The sequence below is a fragment of the Ranitomeya imitator genome, chromosome 1 (genome assembly GCF_032444005.1).
Source record: "Ranitomeya imitator isolate aRanImi1 chromosome 1, aRanImi1.pri, whole genome shotgun sequence".
In the NCBI taxonomy this organism is placed as follows: Eukaryota; Metazoa; Chordata; class Amphibia; order Anura; family Dendrobatidae; genus Ranitomeya; species Ranitomeya imitator.
In genome coordinates this window covers 397,168,954-397,188,447 of record NC_091282.1, presented here as the reverse complement: position 1 = coordinate 397,188,447, position 19,494 = coordinate 397,168,954, and the positions used below count along the sequence as shown (strand labels likewise).

Sequence of the window (19,494 nt, the reverse complement as noted above, 5' to 3'; positions counted from 1 at the left end):
AACACCCCCCGAGAAAGCAACTTACGCAAAACGCGTTGTAGGGCTCTTGTGGAAGACCTCATATCAGAACACATTATGGGTAAGCACTACTCACCCCATTCACATATCTACTATTAGTTATGACCCTGTCCCTTTACAAATATTAGCACATTATTCTGATATATATGAGTATAGAGTATACATTTTGTGTATATATTTGAAGACAAATTTGCTGTTATGTAGTCTATCTCCTACTTATATGATCCTAATTAAACAATGTTCTGTAATAAATATGTATCATTTTTAACAGTGATTAATAAAATGTTATTTGATTTTTAATAGTTATGGGTGGTTTGTGATTACTCCCTGGTGTTCACACGGAGGCAATAATTATTACAGTTATCCACTCTACACTTTTCGCAACGTTGATGGGGGAACTTACATTACAATGTCCCTAGCTGAAGGAAAATATATATGTGCTATACTATATAAATATTTTTATAGTTATATCTTCCATTCAGTGTTGGACTGGGGTGCCAGGGGCCCACAAGTAACACGGATTCTGGGATCATGCTACTTGCAAATATTACCTAATGTTACCTGTTTGCAAATGCCTACACATTCTGTATGCATTTTAATGAAAAGGTGACTAAGATTATGTTAAGTTTATGCGCATCCTGATCTCCATGCAGTGCAGTGGCTGACAATTGGTGACCTCCAGGAAATCTATCTGTTCCCCTGAGGGCCAGTCCGAACATGCCTTAAAGCAAATGCCCAGTTGTGGGCAGGAAAATGATTTATCAGACATCACCTATATTGATGCTGAATTAATTTCAATAGTTGATTCATTAAAGAAGTTGTCCACTAGTAGGACAACCCCTTCTCATGCCCCAGGCTTGGCCTTGATAAAATAAAAAAGCTTATACTCGCCTTCCATGCTGGCGCCATTCTCACGGTGTTGGTACTCGCTCTCCCCGGGACTCACGTGCGGTTGTTGTAACATGTGACCCCGACACCCAATCAGCGCTGGCGTCACTGTCTCCACCTTCTGACAAATTGAACATGAAGAGGAAGTCAGATTTCAGCTGCAGCCTGGACTTCCTCTGCATGTTCAATTCGTCCAAAGGCGGGGACAGTGACTCCAGCGCTGATTGGGTGTCGGGGTCACATGTGACAACAACCACACGGGAGCCTTGGGGAGAGCAAGTGCCGAGTATAAGCTTTTTATTTTATCTGGGCCAAGCATGGGGTATGATAAGGAGTTGTTCAAGTAGTCATAAGTCAAAATCAATATTGACCCCTTAACGAGACTTGCCACATGACTTAGGATAAAGCCTACAAGCTTTCTTACCCTGGTATGTCACTCTCCATAAGGAGAAACCTTACCCTAAGATCAAAGTTACAGGCCTCTCATACAGCCAAATCAAATATAATTTTATGCACTGAGGAGGGGCAACACCCCAAAACATGTGGCTGCATATTGAGATTCTGGTTTGGCTTTGTCCTACGTAGCAAGCTCGTTAAAGGGAACCTGTCACCAGAAAAAAACGCTATTAACCTGCAGATATGGGGTTACTCTGCAGGTTGATTGCATTATTAACCAGCACTGCACCCGCTCTTAGAGCCCCACTTCCTGGAGAAAATTAACTTTATTCCTCCTGGCAACGAACGCTTCCAGTTATGGGGTGGTGCCAGCGTAGTTTCAGTCACTGCTCTGTGTATAAAGAGCGGCGGCTGCCAGAAGGAATAAACTTAATTTGGCTAAGTGCGGTTAATAGCGTTTTTTTCTGTTGACAAGTTTCCTTTAAAGGATCGATATTGACTTTTAGGTTTTGCTACCTCTTCCTCTCTGAAGAGACAATTTGCATATTTAATTTCCCAGAGGAGCATAGCATGGCCTATAAGCCTCCTCACACTGATATATCAGGCATGTCATTCTCCAAGGAGAAAAGTAGAATTAACTCTTAGACAATGGTAATGCTAGTGGAGCGAAAAAGGCTGATTAGTGAGGTGAGTCCTAACACTTATGAGCTTTCTTTTGTATAGGTAACTAATAAATGTCACTGTGCATGCACATGATCTAATATATAATTGCCTAGAATACTACTTCCTGCAATTTGTGCCAACTTCTGTGGCTTTGTCCGGAGCTAATGTCCGGAGCTAATGTCCGGAGCTAATGTCCGGAGATAAGTGACGTCAACAGTGTCCAGTGTCTGATTGGTTGCCGCCTGCTGTGAGCGACCAATCAGAAACGTGCCGTACTGTGACACACTCCGCCCGCCATTTTGGTGTGATTTTTGAATTTTTACCTCACAGCAAGTTTCTACTGCGTGGAGGCGGGCCCAGTGACGTTGCTCTTCAAGCTCCTGCCGAATTTCGTCAAAAAAATGATAATACCATTTACCAAAACTATATATATTTAGTTGTGAAGTGGTTCAGTGACATTTTCACAGCAATTTTGAACTTTTGTTTGGTGTTTTCTCCATATACTGCCTATTATTTTTGTTCTTTCTTACTATTATTTATTAAGTGTATTATTCTTACATTTGAATAAATAAAGTATATATGGATTCTAGACTCCCGATTCTTTAGAATCGGGCTGCCATCTAGTGTGTTCATAAAAGGTTACTGTTAGGTCTTACGTACATAAATTTTGGTTTTCCATATACAGAAACTTCTTAACACATTACATATTTACACATGTGAAACTACGATTTTGCCAAATATTATACAACATGTTTCTCTGTTGTAAAGAGCCCTTATTTCTTTTTCATATAAGCCATACATAGATATATCAGATAGCATTTTATACCTAATAAGTGTTTTCGGTTTTATCTGCAATGGGTAAATCTGTGGGGCTCATTATGTATTAACCAAAATGTAATGTTCCACTTCAGTTCCTCATAAACCAAAAATACCCAGCAAAGGGAAAAAAATCATTCAGTGATAAAAGTCCATTTAAAAACAGAAAATAGAGAGTAGGAACATTCCATTATTATCGATAAAAACATGCCGTCTACAGCACAATCATGCAGAGATCAGTGGTTGAGAAAGCTTCCTCTGACAGTTTCCTGTACAACACCGCGTCTCTCCAGCCAACATTATTACTGTATTTGATGCAGGACAAAACAGGAAATTCATAGTAAACTTTCTATGATGTATATTTGTTCACACACAACTGGAGGATGGAACATAAATCCAGGAGAATCTCCGACATAGCATTGAATGGAAACGTGTTAATTACTGTATAGTCTGGAAATTTTCACAGAATAAACATGTTTATTAAATTAAAAAAATGGGGTGCAGTCTGTAAAACTGATTGCCACTTATTGCATTGTGTAACATTTTACTGAACATATTGTAAAAGCAATAAAGGGTAACATGGGGAATAACACTATTTCTGACCATTATATGACTTGTATCCTGCACTTTCACTAGTTTTCCGTCTGCAAGATCTATCTCTTCATTTGCAATACATAAGGAGCTGCATGGAAAAGACTTGTGAAGTTGTGATCTCTCCTATACACAGAAGAGCACACAGAGAGTTTTCTATTCTCCATTCATTCCTTAGCACAGAGTCAAGCAATAGCCAACTGGATATTATGCAGAATGATGAGGTGTCTGGATGTGAATCATCTCTGGAGTGAGGTAAAAGATCATGTCAAGTAGAGATGAGTGAACTTGTTCGGAAAACATTCGCCAATCTCATAGTCGACACGAACTTTGCACATTCAGATTCATGTTCGAATTCCTGATAATCTGCAAAATTCAGCCAAAGTTTGGTAAATGATCGAGTTTCCACTAAGGCTGTAGGCTAAGTGCCAGATTTAGCGCATCTTATGGATGCGCAATTTCTTTGGCGGCTGAGAGCTGATGTGTTTAGACTGGGATGGGGCCAATATCCATGGCCCCTTCCCAGGCTATTAATATCAGCCCGCAGCTGTCTGCCTAGCCTCTGCTGGTTATTATAAGGAGACCCTATGTCATTTTTTTTGGGGGGTGCCCACTTTTAATAACTAGGAAAGGCTAAGTATATAGCTATGAGCTGATAATAATGGCCTGAGAAGCTACATGGGTATTACCCTCTTCCCAGGCTATAAACATCTGCCCCCAGCTGTTCCCTTTCCCTCTGCTGGTAATAGCATTTTGGGGGATCCCACGCCATTTTTTTCAGAAAAAAAATTATTTAGGAAAGTCACCATGACAGTGATGTCATACTGTACATACACAATTATTAAGGACAGTCCACACCACACCTTTAGTATGGGCCACATGAATTACCAGGTGCAACAGGTCACTTTAGAGGCTGACACCTCTTGTGATGTCTCTGTTGTCATGGCCCCACACATGTAGCAACATCACATGTTTTGTCACCTTAGTGGATCCTATAATCTACCCCAACCAGAAATGCGTACTATCATTAACCAGTCAGCAACATTGTTCCTCTTACAACAGCAGCACACTTTTCTTTCCTTCTAACATCTTTTTCTTTTCATAGAAGCATATTGTCACCATAGAAGCAAATACAGTTTTCCCGCTATTACTTTTATTTTTTCCACTGCAGCACATTTTCTCCTCTGTGCAGCACATCCACAGCACATTATTCCCTATGCACTGTCAGTAGGATGTCCAACCCCTTTCTCCCACAACCTTTTCATTGCTTTTCTTCTGCATTCTTATTCAGCATGTCTCCTGTTATGAAAGGTAATTCAGTACCACAATGGACATAGAGGTCAGCGCACATACAGTGACCTGGCAATAACCCAAAAAACAAGAACGAGCTCTGAGACGTGGGAACTCTGTTGACCGCAATCCCTAATCCTCTCCAACCACACTAAAGGCAGCCGTGGATTGCGCCTAACGCTCCCTATGCAACTCGGCACGGCCTGAGAAACTAGCTAGCCTGAAGATACAAAATAAGCCTACCTTGCCTCAGAGAAATACCCCAAAGGAAAAGGCAGCCCCCACATATAATGACTGTGAGTTAAGATGAAAAGGCAAACGTAGAGGTGAAATAGATTTAGCAAAGTGAGGCCCAACTTTCTGAACAGAGCGAGGATAGGAAAGGTAACTTTGCGGTCAACACAAAACCCTACAAAAACCACGCAAAGGGGGCAAAAAGACCCTCCGTACCGAACTAACGGCACGGAGGTACACCCTCTGCGTCCCAGAGCTTCCAGCAAGCAGTAAAAAACAAATTGACAAGCTGGACAGAAAAAAACAGCAAACAAATAGCAAAGAGGAACTTAGCTATGCAGAGCAGCAGGCCACAGGAACGATCCAGGAGGAAACAGGTCCAATACTAGAACATTGACTGGAGGCCAGGATCAAAGCACTAGGTGGAGTTAAATAGAGCAGCACCTAACGACTTCACCACACAACCTGAGGAAGGAAACTCAGAAGCCGCAGTACCACTTTCCTCCACCAACGGAAGCTCACAGAGAGAACCAGCCGAAGTACCACTTGTGACCACAGGAGGGAGCTCTGCCACAGAATTCACAGCAGTCTCCATCCCAACTAGGGAACACCCCTAAAGGTACCTTCACACTAAACGACGCTGCAGCGATCCAGACAACGATGCCGGTAACCAGGGTAAACATCGGGTTACTAAGCGCAGGGCCGAGCTTAGTAACCTGATGTTTACCCTGGATACCATCCTAAAAGTTAAAAAAACAAACACTACATACTTACCTACCGCTGTCTGTCCCCCAGCTTCCGTCTGTTTGTCTGTCGCGGAAATCCCGGGTTGCTGATTGGCCACTCCCTACTCTCCTCCAGTCAGTGCCCCCTCTATAATCCCCTCCAGTTAGCGGCCACATAGGGTTTTAGCAGTCCGTTAACGCTGCTATTAACCCTGTGTGACCAACTTTTTACTATTGATGCTGCCTATGCAGCATCAATAGTAAAAACATATAATGTTAAAAATAATTAAAAAAAATACAAGAATCATTCTATTCTCACCTTCCAGCGCCTTTCCTGCTCCTCGCGACGCTCCAGTCCCAAGAATGCATTTCGGCAATGACCGGAGATCATGTAGCGGTCTCGCGAGATGACGTAGCGGTCTCGCGAGACCGCTACATCATCACGTTTAATTGCCGAAATGCATTCTTGGGACCGTAGCGTCGCGAGGAGCATCGGTAAATGCCTGGCTGGATCCGGGGGCTGACGGAAGATGAATGTATAACTATTTTTTATTTTAAGTATTTTTTTAACAGGGATATGGTGTCCACATTGCTATATACTACGTGGGCTGTGTTATATACTGCGTGGGCTGTGTTATATACTGCGTGGCCTGTGTTATATATTGCGTGGGCTGTTTTATATACTACGTGGGCTGTTATATTCTACGTCTCTGTGCTGTATACTACGTGGGCTGTGCTACATACTACGTGGCAGTGCAATTTACTAGGTGGGCTGTGTTATATACTACGTGGCTGTGCAATATACTACGTGGGCTGTGTTATATATTGCATGGCTGGGCAATATACTACACGGGCTGTGCAATATACTGCGTGGCTGGGCAATATACTACGTGGCTGTGCTATGTACTACATGGCTGTTATACTATGTGGCCTGTGTTATATACTACATGGGCTGTGGTATACACTATGTGGCCTCTGTTATGTACTGCATGGGCTGTGCTATACACTACATGGCCTGTGTTATATACCGCGTGGGCTGTGCTGTATACTATGTGGGCTGTGCTATATACTACTATACATATTCTAGAATACCCGATGCGTTAGAATCGGGCCACCATCTAGAATATATATATATGCAAAACACACAGTCATCCATCCACCACTTGCACCTGCTAGTTATGCTTTTTATGGACATTTTTCATATTCCTTAAAATGGAATTGTACTTTCAACAAAATTAGCATAAATCAATAGTACAGTCAAATATAAGAAACTTTGCAATATATCTTATGAGAGAAATCAGATTCCTTCCCCACTTAATAACCACTTCTTCTCTTCACACCACAACCTGAACTTGTCATCCACTCTGAAAAAAAAAAGCTGAAAGCTGTTATGAATAGATAAGACAGACTGCAGGCTCCCTCTCCCATTATACTTTTTGGAGAGGGGAGGAGGAGTAAGAAGCAGGGAGAGGAAACAGGCAGAGGGAGACACAGAAAGATCATGACATTAAAGATGAGCGAACCTTTTAAGGATTGGTTCAGCTTTGTTCGCCAACCTTTCTGACGTTTGCCAAACAGTTCACTGGCCATAACTGAACATCATTGAATTCAATGGGAACCAAAACCAAATGGATAGACAACACCTTCAGGGGGGCCCAATAGCTACCAAACCAGCTCAAATTAGAGGCAGACAGCTGGAAAAGTGTCATCAATTGAGCCATCAATGGTGCTATAAATAAATAAATCATAATATAAAATTGACGTGGGTTCCCCCTGTATTTTTGATAACCAGTCAGGCAAAATTGACAGCTGCAGGCTGCAACCCTTAGCTGTCAGTTTTAGCAAGGCTGATTATTAAGAATAGAGGGCTATCCATGCCATTTTTTAAATTATTTAAATAATGTAAAAAAATGGTGAGGCGTCCCCCTCATTTTTGACAACCAGCTATGCTAACGCTGACAGCTGGGGACTAGTATTCTCAGGCTGGTAAGGAGCCATGGATATTGGCCACCCAGCCCTAAAATAGCAGCCTGCAGCTGCCCCAGAAAAGGCAAATCTAATAGATGTTCCAGTTCTGGCACTTTGCCCGGCTCTTCCCAATTGACCTATGGTGGTCCAGTCCACTGAAGACAATGTCCCCTGCAAATGAATTAAAATAATAAACAACAATATTCATCACCTGTCCGAAGTGAAGAGATAATCCATAATGTCCCATGATGATCCTGATGACTTTGAGAGCAGTCACTAATGTGACTTCTGTACCCGGCGACACACTGACAGTAGCATGTCATCACTCCTGCAGTGTGTAGCGCTGAGGTGCAGTGAGAAAGTTCACTGGCGATCACGAGCTGATAAACTCCGGTGATCTCACTTACGGCAGCTCAGCGTTACACACTGCAGGAGTGATTACATGGCAGTGCGTCGCCAGCTGCTGGGTAGAGCAGTCACATTAGGTGACTGCTCTACGAGTGATCCGAATCATCGTGGGATAATATGGATTACATTGGATATGGTGGTTTATTATTTTTTCTCTTTTCCAGGTGATATGTCCATCGGGGATTAGGCATTAAGGTGAGTTTATGGTGTTTTTTATTTTTATTTCAATATTGATGTCTTTATTTTAACTTTTTTTTTTAACTTTGAGTACAAACACCGGCTGATGACTACACCCATCAGCCGCTGCCTGCTTTCAATTTAATCAGTGACAACAGTCCTCAGATGATGGGAGTAGTAGTCTCTCATCAGCCGACGCCTGTAACCGGCAGCAAGCTTTTTATCACAGGTCACATTCACAGCTGAAGGGTCACGCTGATATCTGACAGCGTGACCCCGCAGAGGTCTGACTGATGGTAATGATCTTTCCAGCGGTAACCTTACCGCCAATCAGAACCACCAGTGTTTCTCAAACTGTCACATGGATGACAGCGTGGCAAACACCATAGGAAGTCCACAATGCACTGTGTGCACACAGCCTTACACTCACCAAATGGCACCAAAGCCATATGTCTGCTTGTTATATGGAGAGGGACATGTGTCTTTAGCAGCCAATGACACAAGCTCTGTGTTTGGACATTATGGATGGTTTCTGTGCCCTGATTGGCTGCCGGAATCTCCACAGAATAAGTTAATAAAAAAAGAATGAGTTTGCCGCCCCTGAGACCTCTCCCACCTCCTCCCTCATCAAACACGTCCTACCGCTCATCATACAGCACCACTATCCTAGCCAAAGTCCTAACAAAAGCATTAGTGGAAACTCAATCATTTACCGAACTTTGGCCGAACTTTGCTGATTTTGAAGAAAATGCTTGTGAATCTGAACACAAATTTGCAAAGTTTGCGCCGACTTGAAGATTGCCGGAACTTTTCCAGACAAGCTGACTCATCTCTAGTAATTATGAGCACTATCTGAGACTTAACCTTATACAGTGTGGAAAATAATAATTTGATACACTGCCAATTTTGCAAGTTTTCCCGCCTAAAAAGAATGGAGAGGTCTTTAATTTTTATTGTTGGTACACTTCAACTGTGAGAGACAGAATCTAAAATTAAAAACCAGAAAATCATATCGTATGATTTTTGAATAATTAAATTTAACATTATTGCATAAAATTTGTATTTTATCATCACCAATCAGCAAGAATTCTGGCTTTCACAGACCTGTTAGTTTTTCTTTTAGAAGCTCTGCTACTCTGCACTCATTACCTGTATTATTTGCACCCTGTTTGAACTCACTACCTGTATAAAAGACACCTGTCCACACACTCAATCACACTTCGACCTCTCCACCATAGCCAAGGTCAAACAGTTGTCTAAGGACACCAGAGACAGAATTGTAGACATGTACAAGGCTGGGATGGGCTGCAGGACAATAGGCAAGCAGCTTGGTGAGAAGGCAACAACTGTTATCACAATTATTAGAAAATGGAAGAAACACAAGATTACTGTCAAACTTTCTCGGTCTGGGGCTCCATGCAAGATCTTGCCTCATGGGGTAAGGATGATTCTGAGAAAGGGCAGGAATCAGCACAGAACTACACTAGAGGATCTGGTCAATGACCTCAAGAGAGTAGGGACCACAGTCTCAAACATAACCATTAGGGTATGAGCACACGTCAGGATTTCTTGCAGAAATTTTCCTGACAAAAACCGGACATTTCTGCCAGAAATCCGCATGCGTTTTTACCGCGATTTTACCGCGATTTTGACGCGTTTTGACGCGTTTTTTGTGCGTTTTTTGTGCATTTTTTCCCAAATGCATAGAATTGCGGGAAAAACGCAGAAAATCCGCAAAAATAATGAACATGCTCATTTTTTTAACGCGATGCGTTTTTCGTTTTTTGTGCACATAACATGCAGAATGCATTCTAAATGATAGAATGCATAATGTATGCGTTTTTAATGAGTTTTTATAGCGTTTTTACCGCAAAAAAACGCGAAAAAACCTGAACGTGTGGATATAGCCTTAGAATACACTACGCCGTCATGGATTACAATCCTTCAGGGCACGCCAGGTCCCCCTGCTCATGCCCGAACATGTCCAGGCCCATTTGAAGTTCACCAATGACCATCTGGATGATCCAGAGGAGGCACGAGAAAAGGTCATGTGGTCAGATGAGACCAAAATAGAACTTTTTGGTATCAACTCCACTCACCATGTTTGGAGGAAGAAGAAAGATGAGTACAACCCCAAAAATATCGTCCCAACCGTGAAGCATGGTGCATCATACTTTGAGGATTCTTTTCTTCAAACGGGACAGGAAGACTGCACGGTATTGAGGGGAGGATGGATGGGGTCATTTATTGCGAAATTTGGGCCAACAACTTCCTTCCCTCAGTAACAGTTTGAAGATGGATAGTGGCTGAGTCTTCCAGCATGACAATGACCCAAAACTCACAGCCAGAGCAACTAAGGAGTGGCTCTGAACAAAATATTTCAAGGTCCTGGAGAGGCCTGGCCAGTCTCCAGACATGAACCCAATAGAAAATCTTTGGAGGGAGCTGAAACTCAATGTTGCCCAGCCATAGCCCCAAAACCTGAATCAGGATCAGGAGAAGATCTGTATGGAGGAGTGAGCCAAACTCTCTGCTGAGGTGTATGGAAACTTGGTCAAGAAAACCAGGAAATGTATGACCTCTGTAATTGCAAGCAAAGGTTTCTGTGCCAGATATTAAGTTCAGTTCTTCTACTGTATCAAATACTTATTTCATGCAATAAAATGCAAATTAATTATGTAAAAATACTACAATGCCTCTCTAGGTGGGAAAACTTGAAAAATCAGAAGTGTAACAAATACTTATTTTTGCCCCTATTTGTCCTGTTCAAGGACCAATAATCAGGGTGGATAAAAATCTTGATTTTTTTAAAAAAATCAAAAAAATCAGATTTTTTTTATTTAAATCAGATTTTTTTTATTTAAATCATTTGATTTAAATCAGATTTTTTAATCAAGTTGTACACAAGCAAAACTTTGTCTTTTTGCAAATCTAATTGTTTTACACAAATAAAAATATTAAAACAGTTGATTATGAAACCTAATAATTTTTATTTGCACTATTAAACACTCAGAATTGAACTACAGAGAGTAAGGGTACCGTCACACAGTGCAATTTTGATCGCTACGACGGCACGATTCGTGACGTTCGAGCGATATAGTTACAATATCGCAGTGTCTGACACGCTCCTGCGATCAGGGACCCCGCTGAGAATCGTACGTCGTAGCAGATCGTTTGAAACTTTCTTTCGTCGTCTAGTGTCCCGCTGTGGCGGCATGATCGCATGGTGTAACATATATCGTATACGATGTGCGCATAGTAACCAACGGCTTCTACATCGCACATACGTCATGAAATTATCGCTCCAGCGTCGTAGATTGCAAAGTGTGACAGCAGTCTACGACGCTGGAGCGATATTGTTACGATGTTGGAGCGTCACGGATCGTACCGTTGTAGCGATGAAAATTGCACTGTGTGACGGTACCCTAAGTACTTTTTAACAATAGCCTATCTCTAACGTTTGACGTAAGCAAACATCTTCAGTGAATACATCAGTCCTTTAAGCCTACTGTTTATTTAGGACTTTTAATAGGAAAACCAGTTGTCCTGCTTTAGCAGTTCCTAAGCGGTTTCGGACTGTTGTGTGGCTGTGCACAAAACCAAATGAAGAAAACAATCTCTCTACTCCTGCGGATGAAGCCGATGCAGTCAGTAGCTGAGTAGCTAGATTTATTATCTTTGCTGGAAGAACAAGTGATTGCGACTTCCACCAGTCCAGTGGTTTTAGTTCATTAACGACGTTATCTGCAAACATGTATTTTTGAAATGGTGCAGATTCACACTTCAATTTCAGCACAGTTGCCACAATGTCATGGTTAGTATTGGCGAGCCACTCCATTGCAGAGTTGATTTCCGCCTCAGATAATTTTTTCCCTCTGTAGATGGGATGCAAGATATTGGCTAAATAGTGTTCTTCTTTTAATGCTTGGTCCTTGCGGTGCTGTATTGCAACCTTTACATTGTTTGAGAGGTTCAAGCGATCTAGAGAACCTTCTAAATCTTTCCAAACTTCTGTGGCATCAGCTATGGTTGCAGTATCTTTCTGCATTTTATCCAACGCAATCGATATTGGCTTTAACCTTTCCAAAAGGTCCTCGGCATTTCTCTTCACACCAAGATTTAATACTTTGCTTCGTATATTAGCATCAATTTTATCCCGATGTGTTTCGCAAATGGACAGTAATTTTGACCAGTTGTTAATAAACATTTCCAAGCAGTCAGCCAAGGTATTCCATCTAACATCTTGTGGTAGAACCAACTTCAGTCCTCCCATTTCCTTGTAGGTTGCATGTGCAAAATGATTATTGCGGAAATATTTAACAATTTCTACAACATGTTCCTTGACACCCGAAATATGCAGGTCTTTTGCCAAAAGATGCAACAAATGGGCAGAACAACCGTATGTAATGACATTTGTGTCATCCTCATGTGCCAGTTCCGCTCGCATTTTTGCCACATTGCTTGCGTTATCAGTAACTAAGCTCCTTACTTTACATCCAAACTGTTCTTGGCATTGGTGAATTGAGTTCTTAGCAATTTCAAGTAAATATTCAGCAGTATGTGAATTTCCAGATGTGTCCATTGTGTCTGTAAGGTAAGTTTCACCATCTTCTGTTGTGACACAAGTGCAAATTATGGGGTCGTTGTGGATGTTGCTCCAACCATCCAAGCTCATGTTAACAACCTTGTCTTTCAAATATTTTGTACAAGCCGCTCTTTCTATGTCGTATACAGCCTGAAGATGTTTTCCTGAGATATCAAATCTACTTGGTGGTTTGTAGCCTGGTCTAATTCCTTCGATCATTTGTACAAACAATGGGTGCTCAACTAGTCGGAAAGAAGAATTGGTTGCAAATATGAATTTAGCAATTAATTCATCAAAATGTTCTTTCTGGCTCGTCGTAGTCTTTAAGATGAATTTTTCTACACTTTGCACGCAAAGTTTTTTTTTGGGCTGCTTTGTTGAAGTTGTACCCAGATATTGATTGTCACGTGCAGCACAAGCCATATTTGACCCTGAAAGCACAGAAATTAAAAATATAAATCGACTGCGTATTTGAAGAAATATAACGAAAATATTTTGAAACAAACTTTTTGAACAATGTAATGGTCCTCGTCCTATAAGGGCTGTCTCAAAAGTTATGCTACTCAAGTTTTCCGGTGAAGTTGCTGTAATACTGGTAACTAATATCAGAGCAACTGAAAAAAATTATGTCACAAAAGTTTTAAAATTTTTTTTTTTAAAAATGGTCAATTTGGCAGACTTCAAAAGTGCAGCCTACAATAAAAAAAAAATAAGCGTATACACACTTTATTTTTACTTAAAGGACATGTGCACCTTTATTTTTTAAGGTGCAGTGTGCACATGTCCTCCCCCCGCAGCTCTCTTACCTCCGATGTCAGCGCTGCGGGGATCCGTGGCTTCGTTCTGCCCGTCCGCGAGCGCGCCTCCATTCATTTCAATGGAGCGTGCGGCCCGCTGACGTCACGCCGCTGGATCACTGCGAGTAGGCCGCAACCGGAGGATGGGAGGCGGACGGTCAAAACGAAGCCACGGATCTCAGCGCTGCGGGGATCGGAGGTAAGAGCGCTGCGGGGGGGGGAGGACATGTGCACCTTAAAAAAATAAAGGTGCACATGTCCTTTAGCGTTAATTTTCTGTGAAATATTGCCTTAACATAAATTTAAATTCTATACTCCAGAACTACTAGTGCTAGAAATTTCTCTTTTCATAGACTTTAACCATCCCAGTAAAATGTCTGTTAAAAAAATAGGTTGTAATTGCCAGACTTACTAGTACTAGGCTCCTGGTGCATAAGAAGCTGTGGGGGTTCATTGACATTAGTTGTATCACTATCAACATCTTCATTTCCCTTCTGGTTGCAGTTTTCATAATGTGATTTCAAACGGCAAACAAGTCCTTGGATATCCTTTTGACAGTATTTGCACTTTGCTCTTGCACCTTTCTTTCCAAGATCTGCTGCTGGCATCTCAACAAAATGAACCCAAATAGGGTCTCTTACGACCTGCCATGGCTCACACAGATCACTTATGAAGTTTGATTGTTACTACAGCCAAGTACTGCTGACTATCCAACAAGTTTGGGCATGTCAACTGAATGGAAAAAGAAACTAAACCAAAAGTGAAACCAAGCTAGAAGTGTGGAATTAAAGGGGCAGTATGAACAAAATGTGGAGGCTATTAATAGTTTATACAATTAAGACATGCTGCTTTTAAACACCTACCTATTGCCATATAGTAAAACAAAAAAGATTTTTACTTACTTTGGGGTCCCCCCCTCACCCTGGCGTTAGATCGTTGCCCCTAGTTTCGTCCGTGTAACTATGGGCGCACATGCGCACTGCTCTCACTTCTCATTTTAATCGTGATTTATATTAAAAAAAACCTTTTGATTTAAATCAGTGATTTAAATCATGATTAAAATCATGATTTAAATCGATCCGATTTAAATAGAAAAAAATCTTTTGATTTAAATCGTGATTTAAATCATGATTTAAATCGGCGTGATTTAAATCAATCTACCCTGCCAATAATTAATAGTAATTTCACAGTTGGGGTATGGTCTGATGGTGATAGTAGTGACACTACAGACAAGAAGTCATTAGGGCCACCATGATTGCGTTAGTGACATCACCACTGGGGATCAGAAGTTCTTTGGGAGGTTTGTCTCACTGTTTTTCCCATGTAAGGTAGATTCAAACATGATGTCACACATGTACATTTTTGTCCTTTTAAATTGACCATCTGTGGCCGCTGTAGTAGCTGCACTTGGATGAAATGGTGAAACATGCCATTGGTGTACTACCTCTAAGTGATGATGTGAAGGGAAGGACTTTACTACTTTGTTGATGTCACTGCTCATCATATCATTACAGGAGGCTTTGAGGCACGCAGGCTACTAGGGAGAACTAACTGGATATAACGACGTCACAGAGGTGATGACATCACAGGGATGTTTTTGCCTTTATTGACAATTTCATCAACATTGCCTTACATACCCTTTAATAGTATTAACTTAATACATCCCCGTGCACAGGCCTTATTGACGTGGGACGGATTATTACGTCTACGCGATCGTGCCGAGTGTCAGCTGATTCTAAAGGCCCCTTCACATTAAGCGACACTGCAGCGATACCGACAACGATCCGGATCGCTGCAGCGTCGCTGTTTGGTCGCTGGAGAGCTGTCACACAGACAGCTCTCCAGCGACCAGCGATGCCGGTAACCAGGGTAAACATCGGGTAACTAAGCGCAGGGACGCGCTTAGTAACCCGATGTTTACCCTGGTTACCATCCTAATAGTAAAAAAAACAAACAGTACATACTTACCTACCGCTGTCTGTCCCCGGCGCTCAGCTTCTCTGCACTCCTCCTGTACTGGCTGTGAGCACAGCGGCCGGAAAGCAGAGCGGTGACGTCACCGCTCTGCTTTCCGGCTGACCGACGCTCACAGCCAGTACAGGAGGAGTGCAGAGCACAGCGCCGGGGACAGACAGCGGTAGGTAAGTACCGTATATACTCGAGTATAAGCCAACCCGAGTATAAGCCGACCCCCCTAATTTTGCCACAAAAAACTGGGAAAACTTATTGACTCGAGTATAAGCCTAGGGTAGAAAATGCAGCAGCTACCGGTGAATTTCAAAAATAAAAATAGATGCTCCATATCGTTCATTATTGCCCCATAGATGCTCCATATACAACTGTGCTATATAGAATGCTCTGCACCGTTGATTATGGCCCCATAGATGCTCCTTATAATGTTGTGCCATATATAATGCTCTGCACCTTTGATTATGGCCCCATAAATGCTCCTTATAATGCTGTGCCATATATGCTCTGCACCTTTGATTATGGCCCCATAAATGCTCCTTATAATGCTGTGCCATATATGCTCTGCACCTTTGATTATGGCCCCATAAATGCTCCTTATAATGCTGTGCCATATATGCTCTGCACCTTTGATTATGGCCCCATAGGTGCTCCTTAGAATGCTGTGCCATATATGCTCTGCACCTTTGATTATGGCCCCATAGGTGCTCCTTATAATGCTGTGCCCCATATATGCTCTGCACCTTTGATTATGGCCCCATAGGTGCTCCTTATAATGTTGTGCCATATATGCTCTGCACCTTTGATTATGGCCCCATAGATGCCCCTTATAATGCTGTGCCATATATGCTCTGCACCTTTGATTATGGCCCCATAGGTGCTCCTTATAATGCTGTGCCATATATGCTCTGCACCTTTGATTATGGCCCCATAGATGCTCCTTATAATGCTGTGCCATATATACTCTGCACCTTTGATTATGGCCCCATAGATGCTCCTTATAATGCTGTGCCATATATGCTCTGCACCTTTGATTATGGCCCCATAGGTGCTCCTTATAATGTTGTGCCATATATGCTCTGCACCTTTGATTATGGCCCCATAGATTCTCCTTAGAATGCTGTGCCATATATGCTCTGCACCTTTGATTATGGCCCCATAGGTGCTCCTTATAATGCTGTGCCCCATATATGCTCTGCACCTTTGATTATGGCCCCATAGATGCTCCTTATAATGCTGTGCCATATATGCTCTGCACCTTTGATTATGGCCCCATAGATGCTCCTTATAATGCTGTGCCATATATGCTCTGCACCTTTGATTAAGAAACCACCGGAGACTAGACGGAGGTGGACATGACTTGGGGATGGGTGGACTGAGAACTCCTGCAGCCTTTGATTATGGCCCCATAGATTCTCCTTAGAATGCTGTGCCATATATGCTCTGCACCTTTGATTATGGCCCCATAGGTGCTCCTTATAATGCTGTGCCCCATATATGCTCTGCACCTTTGATTATGGCCCCATAGATGCTCCTTAGAATGCTGTGCCCCATATATGCTCTGCACCTTTGATTATGGCCCCATAGATGCTCCTTATAATGCTGTGCCATATATGCTCTGCACCTTTGATTATGGCCCCATAGATGCTCCTTATAATGCTGTGCCATATATGCTCTGCACCTTTGATTAAGAAACCACCGGAGACTAGACGGAGGTGGACATGACTTGGGGATGGGTGGACTGAGAACTCCTGCAGCCTTTGTTTGTATTGCAGTGTAGATTTTAAACAAGAGTGATGTTGCTTTAAGAGGAAGGAGTTTAGATGTTTGTGCCTGGTGTATTACTGTGAGGAGGGTGGGGCTTATATAGGGGAGGCAACTCTGGCTCTCCCTCTTTCTCTCACACGATGGACAGGAGGAAACATTACCCGCCCTCCCGCCCTGTTTATAATCTCTGTCCTTACACTTTTTAATTATTGCTTGTATAATGATAAATGCTTTATTGTATTTTTGAATTTGTCATTGTATATCTTGTACCAGGTTCAATTGTATATTGGCTATAAAGAGTTATTATTTGTGGCAACCTTCTAAGCCCAAGGGAAGGGCAATCCTTCAGCCATGGTTCCCTGGAGGTTTCCTCCACAGGGGGTTTTTCCTCTCCTGAGCGCTGTAGGATGACTCTTTGTGAGTCGGGGGTTTGCCAAGTTTAGTCCCATTAATGCTTTTGCAGGGACTCCTAATTTTTAAGTTTGCAAAAATGATTTAATTATAAAAAAAAAAAAAAAAAAAAGGTGTCAAATGAGACTTGGAATTTATAACCCGTCACGGCTTTGCGGTTTAGGAGTCAGGTGGAAGTTGCAGACAAGTTAAGGTGGACTCATTTTAACTAATAGAGGATGTAAAACCTCATGGTGGTGAGCAGGCTCGGCTTTGGTGGCCAGCCTCAAGGACGTTGTAATGGTAACATCAATCAGGGGCGGGCACAGTGGTTAAGCACAGGGTGAGGATAATAGGGTCATTGGTGCCCTGAAAGTTTACTGGCTCTGCTTGAATGGCAAGCCAGTGCGTGCCGCCCCTTTATGGCTGTCTGTCCTGGTGCTGTATGTCAGACAGCTGGGGATATCGCAGTACTTGTGAATCCCATTGTACTAGCACTCCACCTGACTCCTACTGTGATTATTTAATCCTGTGATTTGAATAAAAGCTGTGGCCATTTTGACAACCAAAATAATGTGTTTTGTGTATTTATTTTAGTAGAGTTGAGCGACCTTGACCTTTTTAGAGTCGAGCCGGGTTTTGCGAAACCCGACTATGTCCAAAGTCGGGTCGAGTGAAATCGGCCGATTATGACGTAAAGTCGGGATCGACCGAAACACGAAACCCAATGCAAGTCAATGGGGCAGCATAGTCGGCAGTGAGTGGGGGCCAGGAAAACACCTAGAGTACCCATTTTAATGTCAAAACCATCCATTCTTCTTAATGAAGCTTGTCAAGCGTAATTTACCTTATAATAATTGGAAGGCATTTGAAATTGGGGGTCATTTGGCTAAAGTTGTGGGGGGTAGGGCTGGTTCAAGTAATTAGTGGGCCCAGGAAATCTGGACCACGTCACGGCAGTGGAGCAGGGAGAGGTAAGTATTTCAACTTTGCAAGTGCTGTGAACCTGAGCAAGCAGGGGGGGCCCACTCGTTGGCATTGGCACTGGCACAGGGCCCCTCAAAGTACAGCGGTGTGTTTGCACGGCGGGGGCGCCTCCCACCGGCAGCAACACTTTTGCGTACTATGAGAGGCCCTGTGCCAGTGACGTCGCCAACTAGTATTCCTCCCCCCACCTGATGAAGGAACCTGCACTTTCATCTGCACCTTCCTCTTTGTCCCCGTGTAAGGTGGTATGGTATGCGGGAAGAGCAACCTGACTTTCAGCAGGGTCACAATGTTGTTGTGTAGCGTGCACGGGGAATGTTGCGTTATGGGTCAATGTACCAGCAGACTCATCTATCACTGGCTGGGCAATGGGCACGATGAAGTGGAAACACAGATATAGGCCCAAAGAAGAAAGTGGGCTAAATGCAGTTCAAAATTGGTAACACAGGAATAACCAGGGGGCATTGCAGTGGAGGACAACTGGAATGAGAGGCTGACACAGAGAGTAGGGCCAAATCAGTAAGTAGTCGAAATGCAGTTCAAAATTGGCAACCGTAGTAAACAGGCGGCACAGCTTTGTTCAGTGGAGGAGAACAGCAAGGAGTGGCAGACACCGATAGTAGGCCCCAACCCAACTAGTAGGCCAAATGCAGTCTAACATTAACAACTACTTAACGAGAGGCTGAAAATGGAATTTCAGGACAGGAAACCAGGAGAACAGCAAGGAGTGGCAGACACCGATAGTAGGCCCCAAACCAACTAGTACGCCAAATGCAGTTGTTCCATTTAACCACAATTTAATGAGAGCCTGAAGATAGAAGCTCAG

At 42.7% G+C, this 19,494-nt stretch overlaps 1 protein-coding gene across 1 annotated transcript; it reads right to left on the bottom strand.

The window, feature by feature from the left end:
• Positions 1-11,626: 11,626 nt before the first annotated feature.
• On the bottom strand, positions 11,627-14,604 carry LOC138674426 (uncharacterized). The gene is made up of 2 exons (XM_069762273.1): positions 13,969-14,604; positions 11,627-13,190 (listed from the first exon to the last, which is right to left on the bottom strand). The coding sequence occupies exons 1-2, from the start codon at positions 14,162-14,164 to the stop codon at positions 11,680-11,682; spliced, it is 1,707 nt and encodes a 568-aa protein (XP_069618374.1). The 5' UTR covers positions 14,165-14,604; the 3' UTR covers positions 11,627-11,679.
• Between the last annotated feature and the right edge of the window lie 4,890 nt (positions 14,605-19,494).

Excerpts from the sequence above, each read along its gene's own strand:
- LOC138674426 (XM_069762273.1), bottom strand. The coding sequence starts at position 14,164 with ATGCCAGCAGCAGATCTTGGAAAGAAAGGTGCAAGAGCAAAGTGCAAA. Across the intron at positions 13,191-13,968 it reads GCACCAGGAGCCTAGTACTA|GGTCAAATATGGCTTGTGCT; the intron begins GTAAGTCTGGCA and ends CTGTGCTTTCAG.